Below are 27,912 nucleotides of genomic sequence, written 5' to 3' on the forward strand. Positions count from 1 at the left end.
TAGTGAATAAGCCTTTTTAATTTTTTCCATCCTGTGCTTGCTCACTCTCTCCTCTCCCCAACAGATCACAGAAACCATTCAAAATAAAAATCTCTAAAAGGAAAAAAAATAATAAATTAACACATGCACACATCAGGGCTCCATCCGAAGCACCCAGCAAACCCCAGCCACAGCTCTTGACACATTTTGTGCTTCAAGTTTTCATGCTGTCACACACCTTGCAGGCACAAGAGGCTCGACTGTCCCACCTCCCCATGCTCTCTCTCCAACAATCAGCCTTAAAAGAAGGCAAGATCATAGGGAACCCCAGGTGGCCATATAAACAGCACATCATAAACCCCTTCAAATCCTCCGGAGGGCACTCATCTCAGTGCTACACCCTCACACACACACTGGCTGGAGGGGGACCCAAAGCCATTAAGCTCCTCAGGTGCTGGTAAGGTCAGTAATGCTACCAGCTGTGCTATACTGCAAGTTATAACAGCTTCGAGGACTGCCGCGAAGCTAGAGGCCAGCCGTGTTCAAGGCACTACCCTCATCTTTTGCCTTACTCTTTTTAAAAGGACAGGGAGAGGTCAGAGCGACACCCCCCTAAAAAAAGGGGGAGGGAACCAAGGGAAGCCAGCTGTGGGATCACAGTCTCATTATGGCAAAAAAAAAAATTCAGCAGCCTTGGTTGTCCAGGACAGGGAGGGCATTTTTCCCTTGCTTTTCCTACATGTGTTTGCTACAGGATCAATCTACAGTGAGAAAGGGTGGGGAGAGAACAAGACATACGTTGCTCTAAAACCATTCGTTAAAATCCAACTACCCTTGGAAAAGGGGGCTTGCCATTGAGAGGGCAATTTTCTCAGTACCAGAAGCCTGTTTTAAGGGGAACCAAACCCATTTGTGTGGCAGACCAAACAGTGATGATCACACTGACACTCAACCCAGCTGAGGAAGCCAGGGATCACACTTACTCCCCCCAAAGCAGTTTCTTCAAGCCAATCCGTGGGAAAGATGGGTTACCGGAGCATGCAGTTTACTGTGTACCATCTCGGCTTAATGCATCTTGAGGGAGTAAGCTCAGCACCCATGCTGGTTCCTCGCTGTGGGCAGTGACATGCTTGGCGAGAGTTTAATGGGGAGAGGCATCACCTTAGCTGTTCTGTTAACCTGTCCCAGCCTTCTGGTGTTTATGGCAGGTGCTAAAAGGCCACCAAAAAAGGCTGCACCAGTTCATTCCTTGAATTGAAACTCCTCACTTCCCCCCCACACAGTCAAAAGGGATAAGGAAACAGCCCATAACCAAACCCAAATTGACATTTCCCAGCTGCTCTTGTGTCCCCCCCCCCCTCCAGGAACTAAGGAAGGAATACTGGCTAACTGCAGGATAAAATTGAGTTTTTAAATTGCACCCAACTGATGTCAAAAAACAGGTAAGGAAACTAACCCAGATACCTGACATTTATCTATGTTTGGGAAGTTCAAAAAAAAGCTCTCTTAAGCCTGCTTCACCCCTCCACAGAAAAAAACGTTTCCCCCCTTATCTTAAAAAGTCCCAGCTGTAACAACACAACTTTTCTACCCTCCTCTGCGACTCACCCCCCCTCCCACATACATGTTATGCCAGCAATCTCTCCCACCCCCACAACATTCCAACAATTGGTTCCAGGCTGCTGGGGGCACAGGTCTTTCCCAACATGCTTTGCCATTCTACCCCCTCCAGACTTGTCGGCCCCCCCGCCCTGCAGTCTTGCTCTTATACACTGACTGGCAGCTATCATGGTTTTGAGAAGATATATTGGATAAGAAGGGCATGAAAGTTCCTTCAGCTTCTTCCGGGCTCGGCCCTTCTTGAGATGTAGTCTCAGTGAGTTTTGAACTCCCCTGCCAATCGTCGCCACCCCTCACTTCCTCCTGTCTTTCTGTTTCCTCTCTTGCCGCCGGCCCTGCTGGTCAGCCAAAGAGCGTGGTATTAGGATCATGCTGCCATTGCTGGCGTACTGTAGGGCATACTGACTTGGGGAATAGGGCTGGCCGTTCTCATCACGCAGGCAGCCAAATACCTCCTGGTAGAGGCTCTGCACCTTTTGCTTCATCTGGCGTAGAGACCTGAGGAATTCCACCTTCTCCCTGAGCAGCTTCGACTTGTCCCTCTGCAAGTCCTCCACGTCCCTTTCCAGGTTGAGGATCGTGTCCAGCTTCCTCTTGCGACAGTTCTGGGCGGCCATCTTGTTCTTACCCCGCCTCCGGATGTCCCGGATCAGACTCAGCTGGGACTCACTCAGCTGGTACTTGGACAGGAGCTCATTGAATTCTTCCACAGGCAGGTTGATAATCTTCTCGTTGGGGAACGGGATCTTCATGGCTCGGGCTCGGTGCTCGTCTCTGCTCATCTGCTTATCCAGGAAGTCGGCCTGCTTCTCCTTGGCACTCTTCTTTCCCACACTGGCTGGCTCGGGCTCGTCAGTTTCTAAGGTCCTGGGGGCCATGTTGTAGGTGTGGTTGTGACCCACGTGCTCCAGGTAAGGCAGGTAATGCAGCTGGGAAGGGTTCTGGTAGCTCATGCGACAGAACTTATTGTACTCTGGTTCGTACCCAACAGCCCCTTCTGTCTCTTCAAAGTCCACGTTTTCAGAGTCTGAGTTGTAGCCTACGGCGCCTTCCTCAGAAAAGGAGGAAGAAGCAGAAGATGACGATGAAGAGGCTTCAGAGCTGCTGAGAGAAGCGGGGCTGTGGCTCGAGTCCAAAGACAGCCCCGAGTCTGAATCGAACTCCTCCTCCAGGCGAGAGGCCTGCACTGGGTTGAAGCCTTCTTCGATAGCCAGGTCCATCAAGCTAATCTCATCAAGCATGGCTTCATCTAGGAGCCCCCCTAGAGGATCTGGAAGGTCGGGCCCAGCTGTGTCATTTACAGTGTTGTTCAGCTGAGAAGGGAAAAAGATCCCACTCAAGTTGGTTGAGCCGAAGGTGGAGCTGAAGCCGGTGGAGTTGTCGGGGACCAGCTGCAACAAAGCTGAGCTGCTGGCTAGCGAAGGGCTCTCAATCTCTGAGCTGAACAGGGAAGGGAAGTCCTGGGCACAGCTGCCCAGGGATGCCTGATGCAGGCTGACATTCTGATTGATGGGGGTGGAAGGCGCAAGGCTGTAATTGGTTGTCAGGATGTCTCCACCTGTGCTGTTGTACAAGTTTTCTGTGGCCGCTGTGCTGTTGACCTCCATACCCTGATAAAGGGAACAGAGATTCTTTCAGATGTCTCTCTTGCTTTGCACCACATATGTCTCCTTAACCTCCAAACAGGACAGAAGCAGGCATGCAAAGCAAGCCCCCTCCACCCCACCGCGCACACGTAATCCCAACAGAAAACCTTAACAGTCCATATCCTAAAACACATTCTTTGAGCCGTGTAGACCTATGGAACTTCTGAGTACCTCAGGCGTCTCCATCATGCCAGATGTTATGAATAAAAAGGGCAGGGAGAGAGCAGATAGGTCATTATGACCTTAAAACCATCACACCATGATAATGGAGGAACTTCTGACAGACATGAGATATGGGGGGGGGGGGGGTTAAAAAAGGGATTTCCAGTGTACTGTGCTTAGCTATGTGTGCTTTTATACATTGTGCTTAGCTTAGCTATGAAAACTGTACCAAGGTATACAAAAATACTCTCAGCACAACACGTGCAATTCATTCATTTTGATTTTTCTTCAGTGTGCAATAAATATGGATTCAGAAACGGCCTTGCATCTTAGCTCCCCAACTAGGGGACAGTATTCCAGATCCTCCAAAAGGAAGGACGATCAAAGTAGCACAGCCCACAGTTACAGGCAGCTTTGCTTGTAAACCTGAGAGGTGCTACAGGCCTAAGCCTTCCTCCCAACCAGGAACTCATAAAAAGCTGGAAAGGCTCTCTGCTCCCGGTGTAGAGGAAACCCATCCTCCCAAAGCCTCAGAGGTATCTGCCCGCCTCCTACTCTGCAAGCAGCCATTTGGTCTTACTCCCTGCCTAGAAGGCACATTGGGCTGGTGGGAGGTTCTGCCTTTTGGGTGCCTCCAAGTCTGCTGCTCTGCGCATCCCCCTAGGTGGTGAATAATGTGTATGGCGTCTGCACCTATTCTATACTTCTGTCTGTCATCAGAATAATGCTGGTGGGGAGACGGCTTTTCTACAGCACACACAATCAACTTCACGCTTGCAAGGCTTGAAGCCTACAAAGAAAACAGTCCAGGCTGGTCACAGTGTCAAATTAAAGTGAACTGGAACCACCCGTTTCTACTGTTGAGAAGACTGCTGAAGCAAAACGTAGGGCTGCGTTCCTTGCATAGAAAAGGTGTGAATGATGCAGAGAAGAGGAAGCAGCAGGGGATCCAGAATATGCAACATGGAGAGAGGCCAGCCAGCCAGCCAGCCCTCCTCACCTGCGTTTCCATGATAGACATGAGGTCCTGCCACTGCTGCTCCAGGTCAAAGGGCAGCTCCGTCTCTGTCAGAAGAGGAGACAGGAGCCCGTTTGGAACAACAGATGGCCCGCTCTCACTAGGCACGGCTTCCGTCAGGATGGGGGCATCTGCAGCTGGAAACTGAAGACAAAGCAGAGTTTGCTCACCTTGGGAATGCAGCTAGGCAAGTCAAATCTGAGACGGCCAGTCCAGACTCCTTTTCTGGAATGATTCAGACTGGGGCAGTCATTCCTACATACAAAGGGTTTTAAAGCAAGGGGGGTGGGGGGAGAAGCACGCACCATAGCCCCCTCCCTTTCCCTGTTCTTTGTGCAGCAGCAAGCCTTCTTCCCTGTTTAGGAAAGCTCGCCTAATGAAGCCTGCAAAGCACAGCTAGGTATGGCAGACAAAATGCTGGATTGAGCTGCAGCCCACCCAGGTTAGCATCAGTAAGTGACCTTGAATGGTCCCCCAGAGGCCTCCCAAGGTTATTGCAAGGACGTGAGGAGGAGGGTCCTCCGCTCCCTCCACAAACTGAAAAGTCCTGCAGAAATGACCCAGAGGATTCACCTGCCCCCCATCTCCAAGGGTAGAAAAGCACACCCACCTCCGAATTCTCTCCAAAGGGAAATGTGGCCTCCAGCAGCCTAAGGCACTCCTCCAAAGACAAGGCTGTCTGGTCCTCCACACCAGGCACCTGGAAGGCAGCAAAGCATTCGACACCAGTTTTAGTTCACTGCAGCCCAGCCACGAAGATCCTTTACCCCGGGGAAGTCCAGTTTTCCGGACCTGGGACTTCCTTTCACCCGAGCCTGAAACATTGCACCCTTTTTAATTTTATTTTACTGTCCATCTTGTGTCTGTGTGTATGTGAACTTTTTAAAAAAGCCCAGCTCTGAGTCATAACTGAGACCAATGATCTAGACCAGCCCATGGCTCTGGATGCTCCATTTGCTAACAGGTCATCTTGGCAACAAACGCAGCCGGAATTCTAACCCCTCCCTCTGTACCCTGTGCCTTCTTCCTTGCTTCAATTACACCCAATTGCCTCCTTTGGGATCAGGCATACCCAGCCATGTCTCTGCCAAAGAAAGTAAAGCACTCAAGGACTGTAATCAAAATAACATTTTGTGAACTAGGGTAGCCCACAAGCAGGAAGATCTTGCCCGCCATGTAAGATGGGTTAGGCCGAGAGAGAGAACGGGAATGACTCCAGCTCACCCTGAGAGATTCACAAAAAGTGGGGGTCTGAAGCTGGGTCTCCCCACGATGCAGAACGCTCTTCGCATCGTGTTGGCAACTCCCACAAAGTGTCCATTTGTTAGGGGGCAGGCTTGCCCACACTCTGGCCTGCCACCCCTGCCAGCAAGCACAGCAGCCCAGGTAACATGGCAGCTAGGACTAGGCCAGGCATCCCTCCCACTGGCTAAAGATGGTCAAGAGACCCAAGCACAGCGAGCTCCAGCATTTTACCCTAAAAGCCATCCACACCCAAAGAATCTAGCCTTGTCCTGAGGGGGTCACCAACACCTACTCTGAAAGATCAGGAGGGCAACCATACGAAAACGCTGGAATACAATTTCACTACATGCAAAAAAATTAAGTTTTTTTTTTCCTGTTTGTTTTTAAAAAAAAGAATGGGAAGCAGCCCAGTTTCTCAGAGAAGAGAGAAAGCCAGAACCCTGGGGGAAAAGCTCTGGGACCAGAGGTAATTCCCAGAAAGAACTACGGAGGTCTGCTGAAAACACAGGAAGGGTCACTCACAACCACAGACAGAGGCCTTCAGCTGAGGTACCAAATGGCACTAGCACAAAGTGGGAGAAGCCACACTGCTTCCTTGCTGGATGACACTGGCTAGCAGCTGCTTCAGGGACTCCTTCTCTCTGGGGCTCAGCTTGAGAAGGGAGGGCACTCGTGAGCATCACTGTGCGGGGCCCTCCCTTTTCCCCTTGAGAGAAGCCTCTCTGGCTCCAAGGCCAGCCGAAGCACGCAGCCAACTGGAGGCAGCTGCAGATTCTTCCTCCCTCTCCTATTGGGCAGTTAAAGAGAGACCAAACCCCGAGATGAGAAAACCGGCCAGGCCCAACCGAAGGCGGGGTGGTTTTGTTTTTGTTTTCACCTGGGCAGGGAAGCTCTCCCCCGTCTCGCCATCCACTAGCAGGGCCCTGTCAGCCACGTCGCCCCTTCCGCTCCTCCAGCCATCCCCGCACTCCTGCCCGCTGCCGGCTTCTTTGTCCACGTCGTTCTCCTTCTGGCGGTGGCTGTAGTCAAAAATCTCACGCCCGGCTCCAAGGTCGATATCCTGTCTCCACAGGATGTCAATTAAATCAATGTCCTAAAAGGGAAGGGGGGAGGAAGGGGGGAAACTTTTCTTCAGTGCTTAACTCCCCCTTGCTCAGAAGCCCTCTTCCTTGGAGGATGCTCCCCCCCCCGCCCAGTTTAACCATCGGCAGTCCCTACGCCCAAAGCACCAAGACAACTTCAGCCTTTGCCACCCATTTGACCCTACTCACCTCCAAGTGCCAGCCTTCCTTCACAGCAGGGGGCTGCCCCACCTTCCCCCCTCTTTTCCTGGACCACCCCCGTTGCCGTGGGGCTCCAGGGACCTTCCCCCCACCTACAGCCATTCTGCGCGGGGAGCTGGCCAGGGGCGGCTCTGCAAAGAGGCTGCTCCGGGGCACAGATCCGGAACTCCATGAACAGCCACCGAGCTGTCTCCTCCTTGCCGCTGCTGCCCATGCTACGCAGCAGTGCTCGGCCCAGGCAGGAGGGAGTCTGCAGCTTTAACTGCTCAGACGGCTGGCTGGGGGCGGGGGAGGAGGGGAGGGCCAATTGTCATTCCGGATTGCTGCTCCATAGCGGGCTTGCATCAGCCTGTGGTGCCATTCTGGGCATTTGCATAAAGGGGTGGGGAATCTCTGCATTTCCAGCCACCTGATGCAACTTGAGAACCCGGCTTGCCATGCGTGCTGTGCCTTGCCAGCTCTGAGGCTCCAGACAGCAGAGCTGCTTCCCATCTTAGCTGGCCCTGTCAATGGAACCCACCCTTATTTAAAAAAAACAAACAAACCAAACCCTGCCTTCTCTGAACTGCAAAGCTGTGACCAGCCCTCACCCATTCCAGGCATCCTTTCCCCTCCACCCACCGACCCCGCAATATCCTGCACATTCTTCCTCTGCAGGACAGGCCTCTCCCCGGGGGCTGATCCACCCTCCACCCACCCACCCACCACCAGCAGGCTATATTTATTCATGAACTGCAGGAGCGTGTTCCTTTCATCCTAGGCCCAGTTCTGGAAACTGCCAACTGTAGTTATTCAGTGCTACAAGAAAACCTGCAGTCGAGTGTCACAGGCAGCCGGAACTTCAGACTCCACCCATCTACTTCCCATGGAACCCCCCCCCCCCCAATTCCTGTATGAGAAAGAGGAAGGGACGAATTCAAGCTTGTCAAGTGTACCCACTTTAAGGCATTACCCCTGTCTTTTTGAAGTGAGAACCCAATGGAATAAAGTGTTCCCTCTTTCAGAACGAGAACGCAGATCGCAGCAGCAATAGAGTTAGTTTTCCCATCTCCCTCCCCACCCCAGAATTCAAGGATGTTCAATCTACCAACACTGGAACGTTGAGAATGATGCCGCTGTCTCCCCTGCCCCCAACCGAACATCTCTGCCTTGAATGTGTCAACCCCACTGCTGACCTCAAGTCGTGGCTGAAGTACTTCAGGGCGGCAAACCGCCTCTTCTACAAATCTTCCCAGTTCTTCTTTTCTGACGGGGCCTACAGCAACTACATGCCCCAAGACCCAACTCTTATTTCATGGCCTAACTGGGCTATTAGTAGCCAATCCTTCCCCACCAGTACTCACCCATACTAACTAATGATTACATACACAATCCCTCCCCCCCCCCAAAAAAATCTCATAAGACATGGAAGCTCTCACTTGTGAAATACCAGACCCAGAATGGCATCTTCACCTCCCCTCCCTTCTGTACTTGTCTCTCATCATCCAAAATGCCCATTCAGATTAAGGACTCTGAGCCAGATGGAAGCTTCATTTGGTTACTTAGAGAAGACCACTTATGTCTTGGAACAGAATATCGGGAATGGGGGACACAGGCTGCGTCCTCTACCACAGCCTCCTCAAGGCCCCCACCTTTGCCTGCCCCACCTTCCATGGCGTAATGGGCCAGGACACCTACGGGAATCAAATTCTCCCTCATTACCTTCTCAGAACTGTTCACCTGTCCTAAACCGCCTCACCCTTCTGCATGGGAACTGCTGCCCCAAGACCCTCTTAGTACACACGCATCCTCCGTATGGTACTGCTTTGTAACCTGAACGTCCCCATTGAGAAACCTCCAGAAATCACCCGCTGTGCCCATTTCAGTCGCCATCCCCCTTTCTTTCTCAGTCCACTAGTCCTCAACAAGGTACTCTACACCCTTAGCTCCCTGCAAGACCCCCTTTGGGGTCCTGGCATCTAGTGGGAGAGAGCTGGCCTGGTTCTGCCTAAAAGCAAGAGGCAGGCAAGCATGACAGGCATGAAAAGGGTTAAAAGGAAGGGATACCTTTCTCATGTCCCCAGCTGCCGCTCCCAGAGCTGTCCACCCAGATCATGGTCTATGTAGAGCGCAGATTCCAGGCAGGCAGAGCTGGGTGACCCAGGCAGGGTGCCGGACAGACATCTCCAGTTTCAGTTTGCAGCTGTGCTTTCCCTTTTTTTTTTCTTTTTGGCAGGCTTGCCAGCTGCCCCTGAGTTGTTTGGAAGCCCCCCTCCCTCCCTTGCCAGCATGTGACCCACAGGTGCTGTGCTAGAGCCAGCCCTCCCCCACTCCCAAGCATGAGATCCAATCCTCTGCTCTCCTTGGCTTGTCGCTTAGAGAGGAGTTCCGGCGAATCCCCACCCCCTGCTCAATGCCCAAGATGCAGAGATGGAATCCCCACCCCATGTGCCGGGCTGAGGCTGCAGCGAGACTGAGACAACACCCCCACACACCACACACACACACACACGCCTGTTACCTAGGCTGCAGCCGGAGCCAATCCCCTCCCCCAGGTCACCGCGGAGGATGCAGAGGGAGCCAGGCTCCGCCCTGTGCTGGTTACCTAGGATGCAACAAGAGCCAATCCCATGCCTCGGGTCCCTGCCGAGGATGCGGGGAAAGGGCTCCTCCTTGCGCTCGTCACCTAGGATGCGAAGAGGAGAGCCAATTGCTTCTCCTCGCTTTCGACCCCGCCCAGGTCGCCCTGGGAGCTGCAGCAGCGGCGTTTGGGCCTCTGTCTCCTTGAGAAGCTCCCACGCCAGGATGCCCCACCCAAGCCAGGCAGAGACGCCTGTGATGGTGCTAGAGGAGCACTAGGGAGAATAAAAAGGACTTGGCAACACCCTCCTGTCTCCCTGCCCCCAGCATCGCGTACTAGAATAAGCCCTTGCAGACAGCACCCCTGCCCACAATATCAGCTACTTTCCCCAGGGGTTACACGCAATCCTCTCTCCACAATCGATCCAGATTACAACAGGAAGGAGAGATTGGGAAGGCCAGGCTTCCCCTCCTGTACACAGGCAGAAGGATTTGAGGCGGTGTGGATGTAAAAGGCAACTCATCAGGAACTTTTCAGCCCCTACTATTAGAAATTTGAGCTTCAGGAGCTAGAACACCAGGACCAGTTCTGCTAAGAAACTGGGGGTGGGGGAAAGGACTACAGGAGAGGGGGAAATGGCATCTCCCACCCCCATCCCAACAGCCAGAAAGCAAAAACACAGAGAACTGCCTGTCCCTAGGAGCATCTTGGACTGCTTCAGGCTGGGCACACACACAAAAAAGGGCTTCCCTCTGAGAGTGTAAGGGAGAAAAGATAGGAGGGTGGGGTCAGATCCAAAGGCCTGTGCAACACACCCATATGCCCGGCAGTCACCAAGAGATGGAAACAATTTTCTTGGCACATAAGAAGGGGAAACACAAACTGTGACTTAATCATGGAGCTGAGCCCTCCCTCCTTGTTTTTTTGACATTGGGATGGAGTGACTGCTGCTGGACCAAAGAGCTATAAAGAGCAGATTAACTAGGGATAGCCATACACATGATAACTGTGGATTGCAATCCAGTTTGGGCCTATGCTAGGGAAGGAGGGTAAAAATGGGGGCAAAGAAATGCTCAAGAACTGCTAGTGAAGAAAACTGTGCAGCCTGGACACAGGCAGCAAATCTACTTCTAACTCTTTTACATTTCTTTTTCTTATTGTGAAAAAATAAGATTCTAAAATAGTTTCAATTATCAAAATTATAGATGTTGCATACAGAGAGAGCATTTATAGCTAATACAAGACATGTTCAAAAATATTTCCTTACTCAACCTCTTTATTTCTAACTCTTAATTACTTATCTTGCTTAACTTCTCCACTGCATCTTACCAAGGAAAAGAAAGGTTCCCTGTGCAAGCACCAGTCATTTCTGACTTTCGGGTGATGTTGCTTTCACAACGTTTTCATGGCAGACTTTTTACAGGGTGGTTTGCCATTGCCTTCCCCAGTCATCTACACTTTCCCCCCAGCAAGCTGGGTACTCATTTTACCGACCTCGGAAGGATGGAAGGCTGAGTCAACCTCAAGTCGGCTACCTGAAAACCCAGCTTCCGCTGGGGATCTAACTCAGGTTGTCAGCAGAGCTTAGGACTGCAGTACTGCAGCTTTAACACTTTGCGCTATGAGGAACAGGCAAATTTGAAGTCTGTCTCCTGGAAACTCTGCTTGAAGCACTCGCTTTCCCCTTCCACCCCAACACTGAAATTTTACCAAGTCACATTGTCAGGACTATCTTTGCAGATATGTTAGCAGTAGCATTTTATACAGAAAGCAGAGATGCAGAACACACTCACAAAATAGATGAGCATTCCCTAACACAACTGGGGGGGAAAAGGATCTCTGGTTTCTAGGCAGGGTTTTTGGGTGCCTCCTCTTCACAGGGCAAGCAGAGAAAAGTAAATTCCTAAATCGTGTTGCCAGCACCATATTTTTGGGTTCCAGTGCAACCAGGCACCTGGGATTTCTTCAGCCCTACATGCACGAAGTTTGCTCTAGCATTTCAAGAAAAGAGGTGTGTGAAGTGTTTATTAATCTAATGATACCATATGCAAGCAAGCAGCAGTATTCTACAGGGGGGAGGGATGTTTCACATTCATCAGAGGAATGTTTACAGCAAATCTGGAAAATGAATGCATGCTATTACCCCCCCCTCCAATTCTGCTGCTGCCCTTGCAAAATCCCCACGGAAAGCTCATCATCTTTAGCCACCAGTCGTACTGTGAGCTGACTCAGACCGCTCAACTCACTGTGTAGCCAGAGCCTAGAAAACACCACACAGGGCTGCTATATGGGACATTTTTTACCCAGACACATTTACTGAAACAAGACTGGCAATCACCAAATTGACAGTAGGAAGTTTATCACTGAAAAGAGTGAAAAGAAATGGAAACAAACCTTGTTAAGGAGAGAGTGTTAATTTACTTTGCACCCTGATATGTAGGTTACCTGACAGGGAATGACTCCGTCAAAAAGCTGGATATGGAAAACCCCAAAACTTGAACAGATCTAGATGTTACAGTAACAATGAAACTGACACTAGGAAGGTTCCAAGGTTTTCTTCTGGAAAGTCACACAACTACAGTGTGGTGTTGTGGTTACAGTGACGGACTAGAATCTGAGAAATCCAGGCTCAAATCCCCACTCTGCCACAAAAGCCTGACACATGACACTGCCTTATACCTAATCAGACCTTCGGTCCATCAAAGTCAGCGTCTACTCTGACTGGCAGCAGCTCTCCAGGGTCTCAGGCTTTCACCACATCTGTTGCCATATCTTTAAACTGGAGATGCCAGGGATTGAACCCTGACAATTAGTATAGGATGTCTGGAATTGAGGCTGACAGCATGGCAGTCTGCTCTATTTGCTTCCTGAGAACTCATTTAAAGCATTAAATACTCCCTCAGGAAGTGCTACATGATGCTTAAAGCTGCCCACCTTCTGGGTTGGGTACACATTTGCTTCCTGGGGCCCATTTTCAGTCATGCAAGAGCAACTGGTTTGTCCACACAAAGATTCCCATGGGACTTGTGGGGAGGGCACTGGGAGAAAGGTTACAGTCAGTCTGTATGGACATAAGGAGACAGGATTTGCTCACTCTTGTCCAAACAAAAAGCAAAGCTCCACTAAGCACTGGATCTACAAGGCCAGTTTAAGCATATCATTCCTTTTACTATCCACTGAACGGTGCTGAATCTTCAGTCCAGACTTTCCAAGCCCTCCCAACCTCATCCATTCATTTGTAGAGGTTGAAAGGAGGCCTAATATCACAGAAATGAGGTTATGGATTCAGAGACTGGAAAGAGGTGTTAGACACCCAGTTCCCTGTGGAGGGATGTCAGAGCAAGGAGAAGGTTGAAAGATTTGTGGGAGACTGTACCAGGTGGGCAATTGTGTTTGAGTCCAGTGGCACCTTTAGGATCAACAAAAATTTTATTCAAGGTATGCAAGCACACATCCTCTGATTGTATTTCTCAATTAACCATTTCTAAAGAAGGCAAGACAGTTGCCTGGCCCCCTTACCCTGTATGGGCAACCTTGCTGGCCAGAATCTATCACCTCCCAAGGCTTTCAGAAGGCCTCTTAGAAGACAGCTTGGCAAACCCCTTTTTTCGAGGATCCTACATTGGCTGAAGTCCCAGTTGCTGTGAGACTCACATATACATAGTGAAACATACATGTGAGTTAGTCTCCCATTATTACGAAGCACATGGTTTTCCCTATGGGAGACAGCCTTTGGAATGTCAAAGAAATTGCTGTGATGCAGTACAAACCCTTCAAAGGATTCAGATTGGTTTTATCTGTGTGTCCATGCAGGTAATCCAAAGTCAGGCCTAGGGCCTGGGAAGACCATAAATCAAGCTGAAAGAAAGAGAACTTCAAAATGAGAGCCAGAACCTCAAGCAGATTGAGCTGCTACACCCATCGGGTCAAGATCCTACTTTGTACAGTAAGAGGGGGGGTGGGAGTAGAGGACAACAGCAGCAACAAAAAGCAATGAAAAATAGACACAGAACTTCAAAAGATGTTAACTAACATTCTCATTAGCAGGCAGCAGTTTCTTTTTAAATTGTTTTTTTAATTTTAAAAAATACACTTTTAAAGAAGCTGCCTGTCTTCGCGTAAGAGCACTGCTCTATTCCACTGAGGCTTCCACTCTGCTTAGCACCATCCTGTTTTACAGGAGCCGTCTGGACACAACCAAGCCTTGTAAAATAGCTCTGGAGGGTATCTGGGTTCAGCAGTACAGTTGACAGTCCCCACAATCTCTGTCCACATACTAGAACAGCTCACCTAACTCTACTGACCATTAGGTTGCCGGGGGGGGGGGGGTCACGGAGAGGAAAAACCCCTTCCTATCACCTCTCATGGTTTAAGGGACAGCATGTTCTCAGCTAGCCCATGTTTACAGCCATTGCCTGAAGGACAACAACCTCCTCTGTGCTGGGAATGGCACGGGGGTGTGGGTGGGGTGGGGTCAGGAGAGAAGAGACACAGCAAAGAGTAAGGAGATCTTCTCCATATGCTGCCAGTGCACTGACAGGCTGGGGGTGGGGCAGGTCACGGTGGGATAATACCAACTCCGGCAACTCTCATCACATGTTCACTGAGCTGGGCATTTATTTTTATCCCCTTGTTGTGGAAATACTGCGAGGACACCATAATCCGGTGAGCAGGTCTTTCTAGAAGAGCAAGCTATGCCAGATGTAAACCAGAAGCAGAAAAGGATACCAAGGGACATCAAAAGCAAACCCTGGCACCCCTACCAGCACCCCACAGGATCTCTGAGGAGGGGAACAGCTAGGCATCAAGACGGCAGAATCCTGAACACAACATGATTCCCCACCTCTTGCCAGAAGGAAGGAGGGTACCAATGGCAGGGGTGGCCAAACTTTGGCTCAAGAGCAACATGTGGCTCTTTCACACATATTGTGTGGATCTCAAAGCCCCCACTGCTCTGTTGGCCAACTTGGAAAAGGCATTTCTCTTTTTAAATCACTTTTCCAAGCCAAGCCAGCTGGCAGTTTGGATGTGTTTAAAGTTACTTTCTTTCCACCTCCCCATCTTCCTTCCTTCCTGCTCTCAAACATCTGATTTATGTCTTGTGGTTCTCAAACATCTGACATTTATTCTATGTAGCTCTTACATTAAGCAAGACTGGCCACCCCTGGTTTAGGGGAACCAATCATTAGCAAAATTATACTCTTCTTAGCCTACTGATTTCAGTGGTGCTAAAAAGATGTAATTTAGGATTGGTCAGTAGCTGTCTGCAGGGACCCAAGAATGGACTGGATGCACAGGAACTAGTCATGGTGTGAGAAGTACATGTGAGATCAAGAGAAGCCCTTTTAGGATCAGGTGAAGTGGAATCAGGACTGGAGATGCACCAGACCAGGCAGGCAGCAAGCTCAACTAAAAGGCTCAGGTGTGCACAGGGCAGGAAGAAACACAAGGATGAATAATAGGAAATTACCAAAGACTAGCAGCAAGGATAAGGGGAGGACTGCATAGTTACCCTGAGAAAAGTATTTTGCCCACATCACTTGGGGCCAATGGGTCAAGGCAACTAAAGGCAGGTCTAGATGGACCTCATTTCAGGGCAGGACCAAGAAGCAAGTACTAACAGCTGAGGGAGGTGATAGGCCAGCCAGAGGCTCTCTGCATAGACCTGTAGGCGGGACATTCTTCAAACAAACAGCAGTTCCTGCTGGAAATCTATGTCCCCATTCCCACGACCAGCATCACAGAAGTGGTTCTGCTTTCTCAAGATGCATGATAAAATCTCAACTACACAGTAGAGAACATTCATAAAGCACATATGTAAGATTTAACACACCTCCCTTTTATTATGGCCCATCACCACCCTACACACTCCCAACAAGAAGAGCTTCATTTGCAATCTGATGACACTGCACTGAAGACCAAAGGGATATTCCAGATTAAAAGGCCTTTCTAGGCCAGGATTTCATGAACTTTAGATATGAAGGGAAAAGAAGCTTTAGCAGTGGAGTAATAACAGTGTTGAGGGCATGAGTTGGAAGTCCCTGGCACAACTTTGACCTTAATCAGGGTCTTAAACAAGCCACTTTCTTTCTGGCTCCGCTTTCCATCTCTAATACAGGAGTACTAGTCATAGGGCCCTAATTTAAAGAGCTGCTGCAAGGATTGCTGCATATTAAGATTAGGAATGGGGAGACTCATGTTCACATCCCCCCTTCTGGCTATGAAGTTCACTGGATGATCTTTGGTTCAAGATCACACATGCCGTATAACCTACCTCAAAGGATTACTGTGAAGACACAATGGAGGAGGGGAGTCTTATCCACACTGCTGTGAGCTCCATGAAGAAAGAACAGGATGAAAAGGTAACAAGTAAATAAGTATTTTTCCCATCCTACCCTGGTTGGCCTCAGTCTCCAATAGAGGGATAACAACAGAAAGAACCATCTAAGGCTTAATTTGAGTCCAGGCTTAGCCAGAGGACATACAGGAGCAACTCATAGTATGAGCAGAACAGGAGGCAGGTAAGGACAATTCTTTAGAGTAGACAAACTCAAGTTCTAAAAGGATGGGAAGCAGGGATACCAATGGGCACCCATCTTGCTTCTATTGAAAGAGCATCTAGGAGGGTCAAAACTCAAAGTTTGCATTCAGGGTGCTAAACAAAATATGAATCTTGGATATCAAGGAACACTTGGGGAAAGCTTGTGCCTTCTCTAGAAGCAACGTGTGTATTCTACCTGATATTAGCAATCAAGTACTCTAGAGTACAAATAGTAATACTGTGATGCTTTTAAAATGTCATAAGCACAAGATCACGCTAAGTACAAGCGGAAGGTTCTAATGCAATGCCCCATCTACTTCTCAAAGGCAAAATGCATGACAGCGTGCTTTCCACACTACTCCTATGGACAGACAACCATCCCTCTGCATCTCAAAATCCCCTTTATGTGCTCCAGAGCGCTTCAGGCACAAGAAAAACAAAGCCAATTTATTGCTTTGATATCAGATTCCATGCTCTGCATCACCAGCAAGCACCATCTTGCTCATCATCCTCCAGGAGAGAGGCAACACTGTGTGGGCTGGGTGCATGCACACACATGCCAAGTGGGGCTGCAGCAAGAACAAAAGGACAAATTATGTGGTAGGGAGACTGTTTTAGAGAAAAAAACATTAAAGGACTGGAACTATCACAAGGATAAACAAAGAATTCTAAGTAACAGAGGAGCAGGAGAAGAAACCATTTACTTGCGGTAAGCAGATGTAGGAAACAATGTTCCCTCTAAGCTGCAGGGTCTTGTGAGCAAAAATTCTACTCTGTGAGCTACTGGCATTAAAGCTGTGAGCTACTGCATAAATTATTGTGCTCTGGGGCCATTTTTCTTGAGCTAAGACAAAAATGTGTGAGCTGGAGGCTAAAAATCTGTGAGCTAACTCACACTAACTCAGCTTAGAGGGAACACTGGTAGGAAGAAAAGAGACCCTTCCCACCCATTCATCCACAAAGAACTACTGCCAAGGGTACAGAAACCACCAGTTTTGAAAGGATCACTCCTTTGAACAGCAAGTGGAAACAGATACTTGCACTATTGTACTTAAGTAATCAGGTGCATGGAAAACAGCACCAACTCCATAACTTTCCCTTATGCTGATTTTTAAAAGAGAGGACCTGCCGCGTAAGCACATCAGGAAACTGCGTATTCTCTCACGCCAGTCCTGCAGGGTCGAGCTGTCATTATCACATGGTGTAGTAAAAGGCCAGAAGTACCACCGATATACACGATCTCTGGGCAAACCCTGGTGGTTTGACATTTTATGAAGACAAGACTGGTCCAATAGCAGGGTTATACCTTTTTATTAGCCTCAACTGATAATTACAACTATTATAATTAGTACCATAGTAATAGCTGCAATTACAATAACTCTAAAAGGTATTTCACTATTGTTGTTTTGGACTGCAATTTTTGACAAGAAAAGGGGAGAGGGAGTCCCCTCATACACAAGAAGGCCGCCCTGAGCCCGTAAGGGGAGGGAGGGATACAAATCTAATTAAATAAATAAAAGGCTCCACCTGCTCATTTAGACAGGGGTAAGCTGCACTGTCAGCCACAGGAAGGGGCACAGGGCCAGGGCAAGTGACTTACAGCATTGACCAACAGTGGGGTGAGGGAGGAAAAAAATGCTTTGAGGGCTGCAGCAATGTTTACCTCCTATGCCGACCGGTACTTGGATTAGCCCAAGTTCTTCCCTTGCAGTGGATCCAGGCTAAGCCGGCAAAGGTTTGTAGCAGGCTCATTGCATTCGATGGGCACAGAACACGTGTTGGGAAACAGGGCTTTAAAAAAAAATCAAAATTCAACCCAGCGATGCACTTGGGAACTGAATGAGTTTCTGGAAAGCTCGACTGGCCTGCAAACCCTCAGACATCATCCCAAAATAATCTTGCACCATTTGCCCAACATATGCCTAGCTTTTTTATTTTGGGAGCAAAACATTCACTATTCCTCCCCCCGCTCCCCCGCCACAGAAGTAGCCAAAAGCTTGAAATGTCATTTCAAAACATTACTTCCAAGGACAGCCAGAGTGGTGTAGCAGTCAAGAGCATCAGACTAGATCTGGGTGATGCAAGTTCAAATCCTCACCAGCCTCTAGATGATCTTGTCAGTTACACTCTCAGCCAAAACTACCTCAAAGGATTGTCATGAGGCTGAGGAGGAGAGAAAGACCCACAACCGCCACTTTGAATTCCTTGGAGAAATGGTGGGATAAAAGTGTCTAGATATGAAGCTGAAAACTCACAGTGGTGTTGGAGATCCCCCTCTCTCAACATTCCCACAGACGACTGCTCCTACAGCTTTACCTTTACTGTAGTGACTGGCGGACTCCCACGCTCTGCCACGTGTTTTTTACATTCTTGCTTTCCTTCACTTTCACAACCACCCGGGCAAGATAAGCAACTAAACCCATTTTGTTTGGGGGAAACTGAAAGAGAAAGCCCAAACTACAAGCTAAACCGCTGGTTAAAGGTTTGCTCAGTTTCTTCTGGATCCAAATATGTACTGCAACTAATCCGAGAGCCACGATAGCTCAACTCCTATGCTTCCACCATCAAAGCAGTATTACAGCTGCATTCCAATTTGCCACAGGCTCACATTTTTAGCTTCACAACGCTCAGTTGTAAAATAACCCCCCCCCCCCCGACTCATGTTTTTAGCTTCACAACACTCAGCAAAATGGGTCAGGCTGAGAGAGGCCTTAACTGCCCAGTGAGCTTCACAGCTGCAGGGATTAGAATCAAGTTTCCCAAACAACCACTATCTGCCCAACCACTACACTACACTGCCCTCCGCCTCTACCATGGCTGCCATCTTGTCTGGCCTTCGTAACAAACCATATCCCCATTGAGCCTGCTGCTGTAGGACAGTGAAAAGAGCACTTTCCTTAGCTGCGCTGGCAAAAATCTGTGATCCCACCTGCCATCAGAGCATACAGTCACCAAATGGTCCAGTGCTTCTGACTCCAGGGTGAATTGCAATGCACCATATCTCTTACCATTCTGCCCCACAATTTGCCCAACAACCATGTTCCCTTAGTCTATCCTTAAGTAAACAGGGGCGCTACATACCTGCCAGACATTCAACAGATTTAAAGAGAACTTATATTAAGCAGGGATGAAGAAACAGTCAGCTGGTAAGCCTTCTTCGAAAGAAGGCCGTGCCATGAACAAATCCTAGTGTGAAGCCGATGCTTATTGTGACCAATAAATTGCTTATTCTCCACGTTACCTGCTTTTCCATGGTCATAAGCAAGTACACCAGTTTGGTGTAGTGGTTAAGTATGCGGACTCTTATCTGGGAGAACCGGGTTTGATTCCCCACTCCTCCACTTGCAGCTCCTGGAATGGCCCTGAGTCAGCCAAAGCTCTCACAGAGTTGTCCTTGAAAGGGCAGCTTCTGTGAGAGTTCCCTCAGCCACAACTACCTCACAGGGTGTTTGTTGTGGGGGAGGGGGAAGATAAAGGAGATTGCAAGCTGTTCTGAGACTCTGATTCAGAGACGGGCAGGGTATAAATCTATGGTCTTCTTCTACACAGACACAGTTCTCATTCTCAGAGTCAATTCCTGAGTATCCTCATATTGTTCAGAAGAACTGGTTGGCCACTGTGTGAGACAGGAAGCTGGATTAGATGGACCATTGGTCTGATCCAGCAGGGCTCTTCTTATATTAATTTAAAATGCAACCATAAGTGCAATGCAAAGGAATTGCGTGCTTTCATCTGTATCATCCACTACCACATGAAGGGGAAACATCCATAAGAAGAGCCCTGCTGCACTTTGTACAGTATGAAGTGTCAGTAATCTACCTAGTGTGCACATATCAATTCAGCTCCAACCTTCCTTCCCAACCTTTCACTGCTTGCTGCATGGGAAGAGGCAAGAAGAGTCCAGCTTTTTAGACATCTATAAACCCATCAAGACATCTATGAACCCGTCCAGTTCTCCAGTGCTTTTTGCTGCCTGTATCTGAAACATCATCTGCTTGAGTGAAGAAAGGAAAAAATGGCTCCTTGCCAAACGGCAAGCAAAATGTTTGCATAGCTATTTCCCCCAGCCCCAGCTCCTGAATTACGTGCTCTCAGTACCTGTACAGCAGTACACAGAGCACAAAAAGCTGGTATAACATAATGAGCATCACACAATGGGAAGTCCCTGGTTAAAAGTGTACCTCAAGCTCACTGGGTAGGTTAAGGAAAGCAGGCATCTACTTCAGCCCTCATGGGGTGATAATACTGGCCTGCCTTGTACTGCTGTAGGAGAGACAACGTGAAGGACATTGAGCATTTCAAGAAAGTGCTGTAAATTTACTAAGAGTCATAGAATTATAATGATTTCATGGTTTGGCCACTCCAGCTTCAGGTCTCACATGACTGGCAGCCCCCCCCCCCAAAAAAGCCAGGGCCCAGAGGGGGCTTAAAGTTTCAGCCAGAAACATGCCCAGTATGCCAAACTAAAAGCTGCTGTGCAGCTTGCCAGATACTGCTGACTGCCATGTGTACCAACTGAACTTCGATACTATGGCACTGGTAACCTCTCCTCCTGCTAATACCCTAAGACTGGGGGCCTTATAAGTTTAAGGGTGATCAAACGCAGAGTTGGTCTTCAGCATTATGCCTGAAGGGGGCTTGCCCCGAGACATAAAAACCCAGTTAGGCTTGTTTTCTCTAAGTTCAGGAATTTCAGGAGCTCCATACACACTTCTGCAGGCATTCCTGAACCTCTCTCCTTCACAGACAGCATGGACAAGTCACTATCAATACATCACTTCTTTCCTCTCCTAAAATCTTAAGACCTTCAAGCTGCTCGCACTCATGACCTTGAGGTGGCTTCTACTGTTTATCTCACAATTAACAGTAATGGGCCACTAATATTGGCATTCTAGAGATGAGAATCTGCAAACATGAGAAATTGCAGACTACAAAAGACACACATCTGAAGGCCCCAAAACAAACATCTTCCTCACACACCCATACAATGATTTTACTGGTTCATTCTTGGTTTTTCCACCACCTACTTTGGCTGCTGGGAAAACCCCACAACGAAAGCAAGTTTCACTTTTAGATTTCCAAGGCCACGCTCTCTGAAACCTTTAGCCTATTTTTTGCCAAGAACAAGGATGAGAGAACATGACAGGAGTGGAAGGCAGCCACAACAGCTGTTTCAACAACCCCCAGCCCAGCCACCAGGTCTAGTTACGCCGTCCTCTTTCAGCACAGGAGGCCCAGGGATTAAGGGCAGCCAGGAAGCAATTCCACAGGACTATTCCACCCTGTCTGTTTTGAAGCACCCATGGAGACAATCCACTAATTGAATTCTTTTCCCCCAGCAAAGCACATCTACAGACAAGCCAAACCAGAACAGGCCATTCACAAAGAAAGCCCTATGGGACAGAGCTTCAGGGAAGGGACTATAAAGGCTTGGTGTAGCTGGAAACTGGGGCAGAGCTGCCCTACCTAGTACTGTGTTGAAAGAAAGGAAGGGAGGAGGGAGTAGAAAGATCTTCTGGAAGCAATCCAGAGCTGAATAAATCACCACTCATTTGATATGTGCAATGAGACAATTACCCAATGCTACAAACTAAACAGGTGGTGTTATTCAGTGAGATGCCTTCTGCGAAGCAAAGCAAAAGGCTGAGAACAAAGGAACTGCTTTAACTTCAAACCAAGATGTCTTTTGACCAGGGGAAAGATTTCTAGAATCCTCCTTTGCTACCCAACTCAACGAGGAATGTGAAACCAACCGACTTTCTCCCGCAGCATTTTTCCTTCTGAAATTCACGCAGCCTCCTCCCCACCACCCCAGCCTACAAACCACACAAAGTGAAGCCACCTTACCTCTTTGGTTAGATCGCCATTCATTGGAGGAGCCACTGCACCCAAGTCTTCCAACTCTTCACCAAAGCCTTGCTCTGCTCCACTTTCCCTCACCACATTGTCTGGAACAGTTCCATCTTGCAAGCTGCCACCATTCTCAAGGACAATGCCTGTGCTGGGCTGGGCACCGGAGACGGAGCCTTCAGGATCTCGATGTACCAACCATGCATTGACTTCTGTGGTGGGTACCTGGAACCGGTCCAGGGCCCTCACCTGGTTAAGAAGCCGGCGAGCTGTGAAATAGTAGTCCAGGTCTACACTTTTGGGATGGATAACATAGCCGTCTAAAGTGTTGCGCAGGTTGTGGAACTGCGTCTGAGTGTAAGCTGAGCTCTGGCCCAGAAAGATCTCCCGCAGAGGGGGAAGGTGCGAGTCCAGGTAGGTATCTACGTCCACCCTCACTCCGATCAGGCTGAGGAGAATGGTGAACTGGATGAGTCCTTCTGTGAAATATTTCTTCAAAGAAAGCATTTCTGTAAGAGGAGAAGCAAAGGCATGCAGCAGGGTTTTTGTAAAAGCCACACTTTGCCCAGCTAGCTCTCCAGGCTCCACACAGTTGTTTAAGGAATTAAAAATGCTCAACTGTATTCAACTCAGTTTACAAGTAAAATCAATCAGGTTGCCACCAAAAGGATCAACACAAGGTTCTCAAAATCGCCAGAAGCAAAAAAAAAAAAAGGCTGTCTCTCATCAGAACTCCTGTCCGTTCTGGTGTTCTCTACCTCCTCAGAACTACAAACTGTTTTGTAACCAAGCTGAGGCAGTTGCATATAAGCCCACGTGACTTACTGTCTCACAGAGTCCACACACAGCAACTTCCTTGAGTCTTTCTTGTTTCCCACACCAACTACAAGATGGGACAAGTCCGCTGGAACAGCTGCAGCTTTACTTTCTTTCCCCTCCCTCTTCCTCCTCCGGCTCTGAGAAGCGTTCCTGAAGGAGCAGCTAGAGTCCAAGATTCCCAAGGAGGGGAAGGTTCAAAGACTCTTCCACTGCTTGCTGCAGGTTTCGTCAGATACTGAAACACAGCAAACAAATGAAGGTGATAAGACGTGGGAGACACACCCTTTGAGCACTGTTCAGCATTGGCTCTCATCCTCATTTATGGGTCACACAGAGCCCATCTTGCACAGTCTTCACCTAGCTCAAACAACAAAAGTATGTGGCACCAAAGAAAGCCAATGTTAAATTTGGGTCAGGGTTGTTCCAATGCTCCCAGTCCCACCATATTCCATTCTCAGTTCAAAGCAAAATCAACTTTTCCTTTTCTGCTGGGTCACCTTCACCAGCCTTTCTGCTCCCTTTCAATCCACAATAAGATGTAGCAAAGTGCCAAGCAGTCCACATTGCAAGAATGCTGGCGCCTGCCTCCCTCTTCAGCCATCCTGCCTCCTCTACCTGCTGACAGCTTGCAGTCAAAGCATGCTGATGAAGCTTTCATGCAGTGTGACCTTCTGATCAGTTTGCAATGAGGGCAAGTGCTGGGGTCATCTTCTGGCTTCAGAAGACTGGGGAGCTATTCAACAACACAAGATGTGTCTGTGGACATTTCTCCCAATGTACAGGTGGCTTAACAGGACCTAAAGGCAAATACCACCTCTCTCCAACAAGGATAGGATTCTAAGCATATCTATAAAGTCCCCTTTCCATTCAAAACTTCTTACATCTTTTGCAACTGCACACCAGGAAATACCAGGTCATTTTTTGTGTTACCAATACCTGTCCTATACCATTGTGGTGCCCTGAGAGAGTCCAAATACTATTTTTAAAATCTATCTTAGTATATTTCTATTCCGCCCATTCCCCGTAGGGATCAGGGCGGAGTACAACATATAATAAAACAATAAGAACATTCTTTGCACACTCTCCTGGGTTTTTAAAACTCTTTTTAGGAGCTGACTGCCACACTTTGGGTTTTCCACATTCTTGCAGTTACTAGGTGCAGAACTGTTGATTACTTACAGTTCTATTGTTTTCAAAGGATCCTGAAACAGGAATTTCCCCCCTATCATTTTATTTATCATTCCTTGCCAAGTTTACAGTGCATATGTAGTACACATGTTATGATTAGTAACTTGGGAAGGGTGAGTGTAGAATGCTGGCAGACTGCTGCCCATCTAGCAGGCTTATTTACCTTCCCAGGCTTTTTTTGGAAAGAGATCTGACCTCTTCCACCTCCCTGTTCCCCTCAACTTAGCTGATGTCTGTGCAGTGCCAGCATGAGCTCAGGAGGCCATAATAAAAAGGCAGGAGGACCAATAAAGAGCATATCCTTTCTTCCCATACAGGCACATACATAAGCCTAAGAAGCCACTGCCTTAGCAAATTCCCATCTACCAAAATGCTGGTTGTCTGGAAGTTATAAAATAAAAGCCACTTAAGTTCTATGACAAGAAAGCCTAGCTATTGCAAAAGCTCTGTTCAACAGTTGCATGTACAGAATTTTACCTACATCAAAGCACCAAACACACCTACCACAGAAGTGTTAACAGAAAGCAGAACCAGCTGGAAGCTCAAACAAAAACCCTCTGAACCACAGGTAAGCCCCAAGCGGAAAGATGATGGCTTCTGAACCTCCCTGTCTTGTTTTTTAAAGCCAATGTTTCAACACAACTTCTGCCCCAATTAATTTGACACCGTTCATCCTGATCCAGCTGCTATTGCCATCAGCAACAAGTGGGAGCCAAGAGGTTGCACAATCCACACCTTACCTCTGAAGAGTGATCATTCTAACCCACTGGCTGCTTTTGGCCTTGAAGCCTGCACCTCCTGTCTCTCCCTTTCCATGTGGTACATAACTCCCAACTTGTTTAAGCAAAAACAAGACAAGAAGTGCCAGAACCCCCTACCATGTGTTTGTTTTCTGGCATGCCCACTTCTCAATCCTAACTTCTTCATCACTGGGACTTTCCGGGGCTCATATTTCACACTGCCTCTTTTAAAACCCTCTCAAAATGCATCCAAATGGCAAGGCAGAGAGCATGAAAAAATTCCCCCAAGGCTAGACACTACTGCAAAGTCCTTTTGCCGACCAGCATGGGGCCTATCTATTTATACAACATCACGAGGAAGCACAGAAACTTCCATGACTGACATTTACTGACCCTCCGAGGAAAGACCCCAAATCCCCATCCTTAATCAAGCACCTACCCCTCGCTGAAATTAAACAATGTTCTCTCTTGTCTAGATATTTCCTTGTTAAGTTTTCTCAGCTGTTTCACAAAGCAACATAAAAGGGACTGTCACCTGTCTACTCCTAGCCACATATCAATCTGCTCTTCACTGCTGAATTCATTGTCCCCTCCCCTTTCTAGAAATCACTATTTTTCCTACCCCAGCTGGCCTTCTGTACTTCCTCTCAACACTCTCCCTGTTAGCTTGCCTGAACCAAAAAGCAGGAACTTCTAAAGCAATTAAACTTCCATCCTCATAGTTAACATGGTTGAGATGAAGTCTGCAAAGAGTTGAATTTGAATAGGATAATTGTTTGTGGGGTGATGATTTCTATACACCTGTGGAGGCAAGGACACAAACAGGAGGCAATGGTTGCTAAAAATGAATTCATCCAGAGTTACTGTGTGACACTATTTATTTCAAACATTTGTATCCTGCTGTCCAGCCTCCCCAAGTCCACAAAGTACTGTATGAACTTCCAAGCAACTGCATATTTAATCCCCCCCCATCCTCCCTTTTAGGCCACTTGTTCTCTTTGTTGTCCTGAAAAAAAAAGGAACTAAAAAGGTTTAGTTCCTTCACATCTCTAACATTCCTAACCAGCTGCCTCTATAGTTTCTGCTGCTCTTCTGATGTCTTCCAGCCCCTCATTTTTGTTCCTTCTTTTGTCCTTAACCATCATGACCCTGCTACCTCTGCAATCAGCCTCTACCCTCTATGCAGGGGTGGCCAAATTGTGGCTCTTTCATACATACTCATCACTTCTCTAAGCCAGGCCAGTTGATGGCATCGAAAATGCATTTAAAGTTGCTTTCTTTCCATCTCTCCCCATCTATTTTTCTTCCTTCCAGCTCTCAAACATCTGACATTACTGTCTTGTGGCTCTCAGACATCTGACGTTTATTCTATGTGGCTCTTATATTAAGCCAACCCTGCTCTATCGCAACCTGCCCAGAACATCTCCCACCTCTCATTCTTCCTTTAGGTTCCCTCCCCGAGACTCTGTTTATTCCTATTCCCCTTGCTGCACATAATTTCTTTCTATCGCATTAGTTGCTAACATGCTTTCAACCTCACCCACTCAAGACTCCCCACCACTTCCTACCTTCTGGCCAGCTACACTCACCGCCACCCCACCCACCCCTTACTAGGGTTGCCAGGTTCTCCCTAGTCATGGGAGGGGGGGAACGTGGGGGGTAGAATTGGGAGATTCAGGCTGGGAGATTCCTGGAAATACGAGGATGCAGCCTGCAGAGGGACAGGGACCACAACACGGTACAATGCCATGGAATCCACCCAGTCCAGAGCATCCATTCTTTCCAGGCAAACTGATCTCTGTGGTTCGAAGATAAGCAGGAATCCTGGGGGATCCCCTGGTCCTACCTGGAGGCTGGCATCCCTACCCCCCAATCGTCTGCCTGCTCCGTTTCCACTTAAGATTACGGGAATTCCATCCAACCCCTCACATCCTCAACCCAACTTTCCTCCTCACATGCCACCCCACATCTCTCTGCCCTATAACTCCCCAGAACTCCCCTTCTACCCACCCCTCTATCTCACACCCTACTATTCCATCCGGATCACCTCCATTTGCACCTGACTCTTCCACAATGCTCCCTCCTTTCTCTTTTGCCTTGGGCACCCCCCCCCCTCCCAGTGTCCCCTCTAAGCTGAGTTAGTGTGAGCTAGGCTCGCAGATTTTTAGACTCCAGCTCACACATTTTTGTCTTAGCTCAGGAAATAGGGCTCCAGAGCACACTAATTTATGCAGTAGCTCACAATTTTAATGCCAGCAGCTCACAAAGTAGAATTTGTGCTCACAAGACTACACAGGTTAGAGGGAACATTGCCCCCACTTCTACCTAGCCCCCACTTGTCTTCTCTGCCCCCCTCCCCTCACCCACATGTCTTAACCCCCCTCCACCCACATGGCCTGCTCCAAACCCCACGTTTCGGTCCTTCCCTGATCTGCCCCCTTCGACCCACCTGTACCCCCCATCCCTATTTCCTCTCAACGGCTTGTCCTCAGCCCCCCCCCCCGCTGTGCTTAGCTCCTCCCACTTTCCCCTCACAAAGCCCCCCCCCCCGGTCCCTCGCTTCCTTTCATACCGTTTCTCTCTTCACACACCGCCGTCGAGTACTCGCTGTTGCCTTCGGGCTGCCTGACCCCAGCGCCGGTCCTCCTGAACCCCAAACAGCCACCGCCGTCGCCTGCCACCACCCTTCTCTCCACCTCCGCGCGGCCTCAGCCAATCCGCCTCCAGAGCGGAGGCCGGTGAGAGCCCCTCGGCCCAATCGCAGAGTGAAAGCGTTCCTCCGGCCGGCACACCTCACTGTGAATGACAACCGGGACAGCCAATCAGAGCGTCGAGAGGTTAAAAAAAAACAAGAGGGTTTCGCTGCTGAGGAAAGAAATGCAAGCGTGCGGGGGTGAAAGCCAATCGGTGGGATGGAGGCGGACCGGCCGGCCTTTATACTGACTGACAGCTCAAATTTTCCTATCTGTGATCCGCTCTCCAGGCCCTACCCAAGACGACATTTGAGCGATAAGCTTTCTAACCAATTGCCGAGATGCAAATTCACTACGCGGTTCATGTTCCCTTAGTCTATTGTCTTTGGGTCTCTTTGACACACGAGCTGAGGCTTCCGCAGCCAGTCCTTGCCCCTTCCCCACCAGTCCCAATACGTCATCGGCATAACTGCCTTCCTGGCCTGTTACTTTTCTCGTGCAGGGGGGAGCCATATTGGCATTGTTGCCATTGGCAACCGACCGACGGCTTTTCGACCTCAAAGTCCAC

General features: G+C 48.7%; 1 protein-coding gene across 3 annotated transcripts; it reads right to left on the reverse strand.

Moving 5' to 3' along the window:
• NFE2L1 (NFE2 like bZIP transcription factor 1) lies at positions 1–27,361 on the reverse strand. 3 transcript variants are annotated; one of them, XM_060256797.1, is made up of 7 exons: positions 27,224–27,361; positions 22,730–22,958; positions 21,902–22,413; positions 6,548–6,763; positions 5,036–5,125; positions 4,408–4,569; positions 1–3,209 (listed from the first exon to the last, which is right to left on the reverse strand). In XM_060256797.1, exons 3-7 carry the CDS (start codon positions 22,409–22,411, stop codon positions 1,893–1,895), a joined length of 2,295 nt encoding a protein of 764 aa, XP_060112780.1. In that variant the 5' UTR covers positions 22,412–22,413; positions 22,730–22,958; positions 27,224–27,361; the 3' UTR covers positions 1–1,892. The 3 variants fall into 3 exon arrangements, with proteins under 3 accessions (XP_060112780.1, XP_060112779.1, XP_060112781.1); XM_060256796.1 differs by lacking the exon at positions 22,730–22,958 and having other exon boundaries at positions 27,224–27,336; XM_060256798.1 differs by lacking the exons at positions 21,902–22,413; positions 22,730–22,958; positions 27,224–27,361 and adding an exon at positions 6,942–7,455.
• Between the last annotated feature and the right edge of the window lie 551 nt (positions 27,362–27,912).

This window comes from Heteronotia binoei, chromosome 15, assembly GCF_032191835.1.
Source record: "Heteronotia binoei isolate CCM8104 ecotype False Entrance Well chromosome 15, APGP_CSIRO_Hbin_v1, whole genome shotgun sequence".
Lineage (NCBI taxonomy): Eukaryota > Metazoa > Chordata > Lepidosauria > Squamata > Gekkonidae > Heteronotia > Heteronotia binoei.

Coding starts and splice junctions, on each gene's coding strand:
- NFE2L1 (XM_060256797.1), bottom strand. CDS start 22,411: ATGCTTTCTTTGAAGAAATATTTCACAGAAGGACTCATCCAGTTCACC. Junction 4,570..5,035: donor CCTTTGGAGAGAATTCGGAG/GTGGGTGTGCTT, acceptor CTTTGTCTTCAG/TTTCCAGCTGCAGATGCCCC. Junction 3,210..4,407: donor TGTCTATCATGGAAACGCAG/GTGAGGAGGGCT, acceptor TCCCTTTATCAG/GGTATGGAGGTCAACAGCAC.